At 43.9% G+C, this 11541-nt stretch overlaps 1 protein-coding gene across 1 annotated transcript in view; it reads left to right on the forward strand.

Moving 5' to 3' along the window:
* The window catches only part of lats2 (large tumor suppressor kinase 2), a 30294-nt gene extending 19516 nt beyond the window's left edge, over window positions 1-10778 (forward strand). The window contains exons 3-9 of the mRNA XM_061087968.1: window positions 4162-4294; window positions 4410-6007; window positions 7048-7275; window positions 7411-7765; window positions 8474-8656; window positions 9376-9482; window positions 9671-10778. Coding sequence (XP_060943951.1) covers window positions 4162-4294; window positions 4410-6007; window positions 7048-7275; window positions 7411-7765; window positions 8474-8656; window positions 9376-9482; window positions 9671-10222 — 3156 coding nt within the window. The 3' untranslated portion in view covers window positions 10223-10778. The remainder of the gene's footprint in view (window positions 1-4161; window positions 4295-4409; window positions 6008-7047; window positions 7276-7410; window positions 7766-8473; window positions 8657-9375; window positions 9483-9670) is intronic.
* Window positions 10779-11541: the final 763 nt, after the last annotated feature.

Raw genomic sequence — 11541 nt, forward strand, 5'->3', positions numbered from 1 at the left:
TGAGTGCTGAGCCAGGCCGCTGACTGATTTATAAACTCGCAGCAGCCCTTTTAAAAACTTCTAAAATAATCTTGAAGCCATTGTAAAGATTTAAGAGAGGGAATAACGTGCTCACTTCTCCTGGTTCTTGTTAGAAGTCTGGCAGCCGCAGTCTGAATGCACTGCAGGTGTTTAATGGTCTTTCTGGGGAAGAGCTCAGCACAGCTCTTCCCAAAAAAGTTGTACATATTTAGTTGTATTTGTGTATTTTGTATATTTAAAAAAGAGTTGATGGTTAAACTGTAAAATATGTCTCACGGTTTTGAGAACAGCATCTTCACAATCACTGCCAATATCTTTTTGATTTATATGGGTATCCGGAAGTTTTAATCATTTCATCATGCATACAAAATAAAAAATAACAGTAAAAGGTATAGAAGATATGTTAAAAAGACATCAAGTTAAAAAAATGATGGGTATTAAAAGACTAGTGAGTCTTGAGCTGAATTAAAAAGGAAGATTAAATAGGTAGAACTTAAAATCATATTTTAATTTATCAATAGTAGGTCCTGATGCAGACAGGGAGACTGTTCCAGAGCTTTGGGGCAGAAGCAGAAAAGGCTTGGTTTCATTTTGTAGATTTTTCTTAAGGAAAATAAGTAAATACAACATCTGCAGCAAATATACATTAAAAATTAGTCTCTTTAAGTAAAAAGGCACCACTTCGTATTAGTTCATGGACTTTTCACATTAGGGCATGTGTAAATTATTTAAAAAAAATTGTTTTACTTTTCTCATCAAACATAAAAAACATGTGATTTGCCTGGGGCAAAGCTCTAAAGCAAGAATTTAACACTGTCACGGTTTGTGGTTCAACTCCTGCTGTGACCCCATGAATAATGGCATGCACTTAATGTCATCTGTAAAAGTCTCAAGCCCTCAATTTGTTGCTGCTGTCCCTCCGTGTGGCCAGCAGGGGCGCCTTTTCTGGCTCTGTCCGGCCGTCTGGGCAGAGGTCCGGGTATAAATGTCTCTGCAGTGAGGTCATAAGCCATACAAGAGGATTTCCTCATCTAGGTGTGGGTTGCTCTGTGGAGAGGGGACGACATAGTCTGAGTTTCTTATCTTTCCACCTCGGTGTCCTGTTTGTTTACCCGTGTAAAGAAAACTGTCAAATAATGAAGTATGATGGCATCCACCTGGAGAATATTTTATTTGCAGGCAAGGGGATGTTATAAAAGTTTGTTTCACTCTGCAATAAAGACAGGAATTCTCGTAAAAAGTATTATTGAAATATTCTCCCTGTTAAATCTATAATAAATAAAAATGCATAAATCCAACCCCATAGAAAGAAATGTAGACAAACAAACAAATAAACTTCATAATGATCATGATAATAAATTATAATATAAACCTGCATATACTATATAAAACACTGGCAGCCGTCCTTGTGCAACACCGTAGGCAACTATCTATGCTCTCACTACAATGACCAATATATATTCTGTAGCACTGCTGCAGCCAAAAGACGCTTTGTTATCATTTAAGTCTATGAAACTGTCGCCTAGGCTTTAGTTTGCCTGTGTTTTTTATTAACCTGATATAAAGCCAAACATTAAAAACTATCAATCAGAAATACAATTGCTCACTGTGTCTTAAAGGGATAGTTCATCCAAAAAAATCAAAATTCACTTATCTACTCACCACTCTGCCGATGGAGGGGTGGGTGAAGTGTTTGAGTGCACAAAACACTTCTGTAGTCTCAGGGGTAAACTTTTTCAGAGCAGAATCCAATACGATTGATGGCATTAGTGAACTATCTCAAAGCTCCAGTTTGTAAGATTAAGGTAAAAGGGATATTCAAAAATTCAAAAATAAAAGATAAATAATCCAAGTGATGTTTTCACAAGTATGTTTCATCTAAATTGTAAGATTGTTGTTTTATTTACCCAAGAATGTCCCTTTATATTTAATTACTTTATATTTACATCAGGGGGGCCACCATGTTTCCTGTAATAGCCCAGAGTGAACAAACTAAACACCTTTTGAGTTTTTGAGTTGAGGGGTTTTCAGCTGCAACATGACACTTCACAACTTTGTCACTAAATTCTACACACTGCAGCTTTAAGAAGAATAAAAACACAACATGACTCGTATGGAGTCATACGAGTGTCTGGAAGCGTCAACATTCATTTTCGACTCGAAACAAGGTCATTTACATCGTGTTTTAAACCTAAATGACTGCTGATAGCTTCCAACAAGGTGCATTCAGGGGCCGTTGGAAAATGCTAACGTCCGTAGCTTAGCCACTTCTGGTGTACTTTTAGCCCTAAAACACAGTGGAAATTTATTTTATCTCGAGTTGAAAAGCTTCCTACATCTCCCCCTTTTCAAATTAACATGGACCAAAGGAATGATTGGCATTACTTAATAAAAGGGCCATAAACAGGAAAGGAATGCCCTGCATGTTTACTCCTTCACATTTTTTGGGGCCGCAACATTTTTCACATAGGTGACCTACATACCAGAGGGCTTTTTACAGTGACCCACCTGTTGGTAGCACAAATCCCCGGGCCTGGGATGAGATCCAGATGCCCTACCTGTGGGTACGAGAGGGAGGGAGACAAGCCGAATGGCAAATAAAATACAGAATTGTATGAGGAGGATGCCATCCACTTGATGAGAAGAGCCTCAAGAGAAGTTATGGCCACACACAGTTAACTTTAATGCAAATAAAACACTTGAGAGTTTTTTAATATCGAGGCCAGGTCAAAGTTAATAACTTGGGGGGTGCATTATTGATGATGGGGAAACTCCCGTATCCAAGTTTTCAGAGTTGGCGGACGAACAGGAATCTTTTAATGCAGCAGGATTCTTTCCCTAGATGTTTTTCAGAATATCCACGTGTGAACTCTTACCTGGCCTGTGGAGATGCTGGTTGCAGGGTTCATTGTGAAACTGTAAATGTGACCTGTAGTGGTAAGGTCGCAGAAAATATAGACTGACTGCAGGACTCAGAAAGCTGTAGCTGCACAAAGAGCTGTCTTTACCTTTTTTAAGTTCATTGAAGCTCATTTCAGAACGTAAAGCCTTGAACTGGAGAATCGATTGTCGTTGCTGATGTCTTAATTGTTGAGCTGATCATTCAGTTCAGTTTATTCATATTGAACAAATCCTGTGATGGTACCAAGTTCAACACTAAACTTCCTTGGGCCCTTAATAATACAAATGACAAGTGTGAAGCCAGTTAGATGAACACAAGATATGCGAGCCACATACAGTGATATCTGGATTACATTAGATGGAACTGTAACACAATGTAACTGTGACTGAAAGTAAAGATGAAATGTGATTCACTATATCTGCACAAGTAGGTTTTTGAGACTGTTGATTTTAAATGAAGTAAAACAGAAACTCCAGTATTGTCCCTAAAAGGTATAAGTGTACTGATTTCTAATAAAGCCTGTCTGAGGTGCATACAGGGCCGCACCCTGCTGACAGGCTGCAGCCACTGAATCATTGGGTGGAATGCATTTAAGAAACTCGTTCTTCCGTAACTTTACCATTTCCATTTGTCATGGTTAACTCTTTGGGTGCGTTTTGAAATCACATGTTTACCACAAAACAAACCATGATTAAAAAAACACCATTCATTTGACCCATTTCATTTCCATTTGTCATTTGCCCTCATTTGTTGTGGTATACTTTTTGTGTGTCGCTGGTACGTGACCCCACGTTTGGTGGATGCAGGTGCTTGACCACCTACTGGGTCACAGTGGTTTTGAAAGTTTGTTTTAAATTTGGGTTGGACACATTCTAAGCAGATTCAGCTCATTTCGTGTACGTGTGTTGCAAGCATACATGTTTTTGTTTATGTATTTTTTGTGTGATTATTGCAGATACTCAAGCAAGATTTTCCAATGATCTTGTGTGCTTAAATGTCTTTCAATTTCCGGGTTTTCCCAGTTGTCACCAATCACATAGTTCCCTAACTGATGTCCCAATGTTAAATTGTATTATTTAGGCATACAAAATCTTGTGCAGCTGTCTGTGTGTAGATGACATTTTACATGAAAATTGTGTCTTTACTTGAGAAAAACGTGTGGATAATGGAGAAAGTACTTAAGTAAGGTGTCAATAGGATTCTCAAATTGTCTTTATTTGTATGTGTGTGCTTTGCAGGAGATGGCGATGCGGGCATTGAAGCAAACAGGAAGCAGGAACATCGAAGCAGCCTTAGAGTACATCAGCAAAATGGGTTACCTTGACCCTCGCACTGAGCTCATCGTCCGTGTCATCAAGCAGACTTCACCAGGTACAAATACGTCCTCTCAATTACATACACTCGCTGTGTGTGCATATAATCGACTTTTAACCACACAGTTAAGATGCCGTTTCTGTTTTATGAGTGATATTTATTTTCCTTACAGGAAAAGCCGGCATGCCAAACGCTATGGACCACCGGCCTACGATGGAGGGTTCAGGAGAAGCAGCTGTGATGCCTTCATATCATCAGATGGGGGCTCCCATGTATGAGGGGGCCGGGGGATACGGTCCTGAGGGTGAGATGCCCAGACCCTACATGAGCGCGCCCCCTGGGATGAACTACATGATGCCCCAACCTGGTGCAGCACAGGGCTCTGCCATGGGAAACCCGATGGGTAGGCCTCCCAGTATGGGCACCTATCCACCAGTGATGGCCTCCCAAAACAACCCAGCCAACACCATGTACCCTCCAGGGGGGCAACAGAAAGGCTACCCTGGGAGTATGGAGCAGCACTGTCCCATGATGAGCTACAATGTTCCTGGTCAACCATTGCAACTCCAGCCACAGCCACCAGGTGGCCCTGTTTCAGGTCCACACTACGACTACGGTCATGCCAGGCCTCACATGATGGAGCCTGCCAGCTATGGCGTTAAGAGGACCCCCTCCTTCCAGAACAAGATGGCACCGCCCCCCATGGTGCCCCAAGACAACTACGTCAACATGCAGGGGAAAGGGGCCATGGGTCAAAATGGACCTGGGGGAGGAGGAGGGGGAGGGTACCCCGCTAACCTGTACTTGCCTCCTCATTCCCACCCCCGACAGGCAAGCCCCACCTCCCACCAAGTCCACATGATGTCCAGGTCTCCAGGGGGAGTGGCAGCCATGGGCCCTGACTTCTCAGATCTGCCGCAGAGCCTGATGACACCGTCCAGAGCCAGCCTCAACCTGGACCTGTATGAGCACCACTGGGCAGGACCCCCAGGCCCTGAAGGGGCCCCTCCAGCCAGGCAACCCCAGCCCCAGGGCCCATTCAGGGGGGAAGTGCGTGTCCCCAGTAGAACCAACTCTTTCAACAGTCGCTCCGCAGGACCCAACGTTGTCCGGCCTGCGATGGCTGCACCGCCTGCAGCTGGAAAACAAGACCCCTCCTTGGGCCAACCAAACACCATCACGGCTGTAACCTCCCCACCGATTCAACAGCCCGTCAAGAGCATCCGTGTGATGAGGCCAGAGCCCAAGACAGCGGTGGGACCGTGTCACCCAAGCTGGATGACGGCTCAGGGCCAGGATGCATCAGATTCTCTGGCCTACATGCCGGAGGAGACTTACCCACTCGAGCCTGCTCAGGAGCCGCGCTGCCCACCCCCACCGTACCCCAAAAGTCTGCTCATGTCTGGCACAGCTGGCGAACCAGGGAGCCTGGACCTAGCCATGTGCGGAGCCCAGGACCACAGCAACCCTGCAGCCAGGAGCACACACAACGGCAGCGGAGGGAGTGGAAAGGGAGAAGAGAGCCAGCAGGTGAAAGAGAAGACGAAGATGGGCAAGGGAGAAAAACCTGTGAAAGACAAGAAACAGATCCAGACGTCACCTGTTCCAGTGAGGAAGAACGGCCGGGACGAGGAGAAGAGGGAGTCGCGCATCAAGACCTACTCACCTTTCGCATTCAAGTTCTACATGGAGCAGCACATAGAGAACGTGATGAAGACCCACCAGCAGAAACTCAACCGCAGGCTTCAACTGGAACAAGAGATGTCGAAGGTAAAACTATATTTTTACAGCTGCTCATTAACCCACACACAGGTAAAAGTGAAAGCCTCACTGTTATTAATGAAAATGTTTTGTGCCACATAGAAGCACATAATAGCATAGTTAATTTTTTTGAATGTCAGAAAGAATTTAGATATTAAAAGATGAAAAGATTGCTGTGGGATGCTGCAATATATGACTTATAATTAACATATCATTTGATGTAGCTCCTTAAATAAACTTAACTTTGGGATTCACTGAAATTCTTCCATAGGTGTTCAGGCTAATTTGATTAAATCCAGGCTTCATTAAAATATAAAATCTACCCAAAGAGGTTTACCACATGCTTGAGATCAGTTCTAGTTAAAAGTAGCAGCTATTTTGCAAGCAGCAACATTTTTTTATTTCATTAAACAGCCAAGTTCACACTATTAAGTGAACATCCTGAACTAAATTACAGAAAATTTATAATGGCAGGAAATTATTCACTGTGACTGGGTTTTTTTTAAGCAAGCATTGAGACTCTGGAAGTTCATTTTGAAAGAGAAAGAAATGGCTCGCTCTCTTCAGGTTGAGAATCAATACAGAAGCCATTTGTAAAATGGTCAGAAGTAGTGAACAAGCCATATGTAGTTAAAAGTCTAAAAACCCAGTGGAAAAGCTCTTGAGCAACTTATAGCAATTGAGATGAGAAAGATTATGTGTTGTTTGGAGCAGTGCTGTCCAAGACGCTGCCGCCCAGAAGCTTCTCCCTCCAGACTTTTTGTGATTGACAACAAAACCTTTGTCTTGGTGTCAGGAGTCAGTGAGTTCACATTAGTGTTTGCATGAGCTTGTCCTAAATCATGACTTTGGCCTCTGACCTACTTCAAATTGACTGAAAGACATTCTTCAGAGGAGACAAAATACCACAGCCAGACCCAGACAGTCCAATAACACAACGGGTTAAATGCGACCAAAAAAGGTCAGGGTGTGCTGGGTTGGGCTCATGCTGCATTCCAAGGGCGTTACTAATCATTAATATGAAACTAATTTCCACCATCTTTGTCCAGGCCGGACTGTCAGAAGCGGAGCAGGAACAGATGAGGAAGATGCTGAACCAGAAGGAGTCCAACTACAACAGGCTACGCCGAGCCAAAATGGACAAGTCCATGTTTGTCAAAATCAAGACGCTGGGCATCGGCGCCTTTGGTGAAGTGTGTCTGACGCGTAAAGTGGACACGTGTGCCCTTTATGCCATGAAAACACTTCGCAAGAAAGACGTCCTCAACCGCAACCAGGTGATTAAATTGTTCATTTTCTTACAGACTGAATTTATCCACTAATAATGTGCCTTTTGAATATCATTTAAGTTATTGCAAACTGCTGGTAACAAGTTGTTAAATATCAAATTTAAACTACTTCCTCTGATGCAGGTGGCTCACGTGAAAGCGGAGAGGGACATCTTAGCGGAGGCAGACAACGAGTGGGTGGTGCGTCTCTACTACTCCTTCCAGGACCGGGACAGCTTGTACTTCGTCATGGACTACATCCCCGGAGGAGACATGATGAGCCTGCTCATCCGGATGGGCATCTTCCCCGAACCTCTTGCACGCTTCTACGTGGCGGAATTGACGCTGGCCATCGAGAGTGTCCACAAGATGGGCTTCATCCACCGCGACATCAAGCCCGACAACATCCTCATCGACCTGGACGGACACATCAAGCTGACAGACTTCGGCCTGTGCACGGGCTTCCGCTGGACACACAACTCCAAGTACTACCAGAAAGGTGAGACACTTTATTATGCTTATGATGCTTTTACTAAATGACTTAAATATCTTATTATGCACATCCACACAAAAGCCACAAAAGCACCAGGAAATAAATAGTATTATAGTATATATTTGTGGCAGTGCACCATGCCACAGGCTCTCGCACACACAGCCCAAGACGCTTTTATTATATTTTATTAATTTCTCAACACAAAATGAACCTCAACTTAAACTTCTTCAGCTTTTGAGCTCAGTCTCTCCTGTGTGAGTGTCTCTCCTCAGTGTCTGTCCTCTGTGTCCCTAAAGGCAGCTCAGTTGCTGCCTTTTAACCGTTAAGATCAATCTGCCAAAAGCTCTCACCTGTGCTGATTGATCCTCTTTGGTGAAGGTGCTCTCCCAGCCCCTTCACCTCCACAATAATATATATGTGATATTTTAAATTAGTTTGTCAAATACAAAAATGTAACATGTTTTTTCGCCAAATTTACATAAGACATATTCATCCAAAGTTTTTCTAAATATAGAAACATGAACAAAATATTTCTCAAGCCTCCGCAAGTTATTTGAACTATTTTCACTGCACGTCATTATGTTGTCTTCACTGCATTTGACGAAACATTAAGATGTCATCACAAGCGTACAGCATGATGAAGGAGAAGAAAGAAGCCTGTGTATTTTTTGTGTGTGGAGTTTGACGACATTGTCCCTCTTCTTCTGTCTTCAGGAAGTCACATCAGACAGGACAGCATGGAGCCCAGTGACTTCTGGGACGACGTGTCCAACTGTCGCTGTGGTGATCGGCTGATGTCACTGGAGCAGGGCGCCAACCGGCAGCACCAGCGCTGCCTGGCTCACTCCCTGGTCGGAACACCTAACTACATAGCACCCGAGGTGCTGCTGCGCAAAGGTGGGTGACAATAAGACGGATACTCAATGGAGACAGTAACAGAAATAATAATAATAATAATAATACAGATACGTATCTGACAACTGAAAAACCTTTTTATTTTGTGAATATTGAACCAAATTTGATCCAGATTTAAGGGTTCAGATGCTCCTGCTTTGAGTCACATTCACGTGGAGGACATGTGACAACTCGTTTAAAATGGACCAGAGGCTGAAGAATTAAAAATATTCAGTCTTTGCATTTGTCTATTGACGATTTTAAGATTGTATATCGTATGTATAAAGTATGTTTATCCAAATATATGTTTATATTTTAAACTTTTATTTTAGTTTCCAACTTTATCTTCAGGGTGAGAGAAAACTTTATTCTTTGATTAGGGCAATTTAACATTTACTATTATGAGGGATCATGTAAAAAACATGACCCACCCTTGCATATACAATACTTAATTTTTGCATATACAGTAGTCTGTAAAGCATAAAACAATAACTATATTTGATTAAACACAGTAAAAAATGTAGACCTACTTTTCCAAAACTATAGAATTGGGTATAAAAAGGCTTCAGTGTGTGAACACCCTCAGTTAGTGTTTGATTTCAAATAAATGTGCTTAAATCACAGCATGTGTCTGTACAGATACTTATAATAGCTGATTGTGTGTGTGTGTGTGTAAAGTGAGCAAACTTATAGATACATTTGATATTTGGCCTTGTGTGCAGGTTACACCCAGCTGTGTGACTGGTGGAGCGTCGGCGTTATCCTGTTTGAGATGCTTGTGGGACAGCCGCCCTTCCTGGCTTCCACACCCACCGAGACCCAGATTAAGGTCAGTGAGGAAGACAAATATCCCCAGCTTTGATTTGCAATAGAAATCATTGATCAGCAGATGAGTGAATGTCAGCCTGGTGTCAGTTCAGGTGCCGCAGGCAAACTGTCAATCTCAAGTCAAGTGGTTATATAAACCTGCATCTGACGTGGGTGTAGCTGGTAATCTCATGTCTCTCCCTTCCACAGGTCATTAACTGGGAGAGCACCCTACAGGTGCCTGCACAGGTCAAACTCAGCCCAGAGTCTGTCGACATAATCGCTCGCCTCTGCTGCTCTGCAGAGGATCGGCTGGGCACCAATGGAGCCGGCGAAATCAAGTCCCACCCCTTCTTCACCCAGATGGACTTCTCCAGCAATCAACGGCAGCAGCCGGCCCCCTACCGGCCCAAGATCGCCCACCCAATGGACACGTCCAACTTTGACCCTGTGGAGGAGGAGGGTGGCCCCGGGGCATGGAGTGACAGCGGGGACAGCACCCGGGCTTTGGACATCCTCTTCTCCCCACATGGGAAGCACCCGGAGCACGCCTTCTACGAATTCACCTTCCGCAGGTTCTTTGATGACAACGGCTGCCCTTTCCGCTACCCCAAACCGCTTGAGGCCAGCGAGATGCCGTTGAGCATCACCGGAGCCAGTGGCATGGGAGAGGAGGCGGAACAAGACGAGGAGGATGATGAAGAAGAAGATGAAGAGGATGGAGAAGAGCAAGGAGAGGGATGTGAGCCAGTGTACGTGTAGAGCTGCAGACTGAACTCTTACTTACGCTCATCGTTCAGCTCGTGACCCTCCCGCCCTCCACTGCTCTTCTTCTGTTTATGTGTCTGTGTGTGTTTATACATATCTGGCATGTGTGATTGTTAACTTGAGGGAGCACGAACATCGCCACCTTGTGGAATCTATAATGCCTCCACCCTGACTTCAAATACAAGACTCCCCTGATCCGGGACCAAGAGACAACATTCAGCACGTTACTGACTGCATCTAGGGTGAAGCGAATGCGGTTGGCAGAGCAAGACTCAGACTGGTCAGGTTGCACTGAGATCCATGGGAACGTAAGGATGTCTGGATCCAATGGTTCTAGTTAGAGGACTGCTTCTGGTTCTTCCAGCAGTTTCTTCTCCCATTCCTTCCACCCTTGGTCTTACTGACGATCGAAACACCTTGACGGTGATTGTCTGACACGGGAAGTTACTTCCTGTTCTACCTGAGCTGCTTTTTACGGCAATGTGAAGAGTGGAACTAGTTTACTTGTTGATCGTGCACGGGAGGCAGAGGGGGATTCGGGTGGGGTGGGGACTAGCGACACACCTCTTTCACAGCTGCTGCAAAATAAGCTACAAAATGCATGCGTGCACGCACCCACACTTATTCAGTACAGGTCGTGTTCGGGTCACAAAGGATGAAAGTGCACGGCTCTCTGCAGATAGATTGCCTCTTCTCTCAGAATTCGTCTTAGACCAGAAAAAGTTGTTTTCGGCGTGAAAGAGAATTCGACATTGAATTTTCAATTTTTTTTTATATTTCTGTGCCTTTTCTCTTAAATTTCTACCTTTGTGACATGAAATTTAAAGGAGACATATGATGCTTTTTTCAGTGTTTCTTTCATGTAGTGTGTTGTCTGTAAAGGTGCTGCAATGCCAAAAAGCCCAAAGTCTGCAGTAAATGGAGCTCCTCTCCCCCGGAGATAACACTGCTCCTGAGGTCCTTAAACGCCTCATCAGATGTCCGGCTGATACTTCTGCACCATTGTGACATCAGTAGTATTGGAATTGTCGTGATTGGAAATAGTTGATCAATCACAACAAAGTGGGTCAGGTCTAGGATGGAGGCCTGAAAGGGACAGTAGCTAAAACTAAGTGTTTGAGACAGAAGCTGAGAGAGGAGCTGCAGCGATGGACACTCTGAGAAAAGTGACTTATTTTCTGAAACACTCTTTAGAATTGTCAAACTGAGTATGAGCAGAATATGTCTCCTTTAAAAAGAAAATAGAAAGAAACCAAACCAAATAGTTTTTGGTTGTTCTGTCCTCTACATCCACAGCTGCCTCAATTTGTGCC

Source organism: Limanda limanda, chromosome 16, assembly GCF_963576545.1.
Source record: "Limanda limanda chromosome 16, fLimLim1.1, whole genome shotgun sequence".
Taxonomy (NCBI): Eukaryota; Metazoa; Chordata; class Actinopteri; order Pleuronectiformes; family Pleuronectidae; genus Limanda; species Limanda limanda.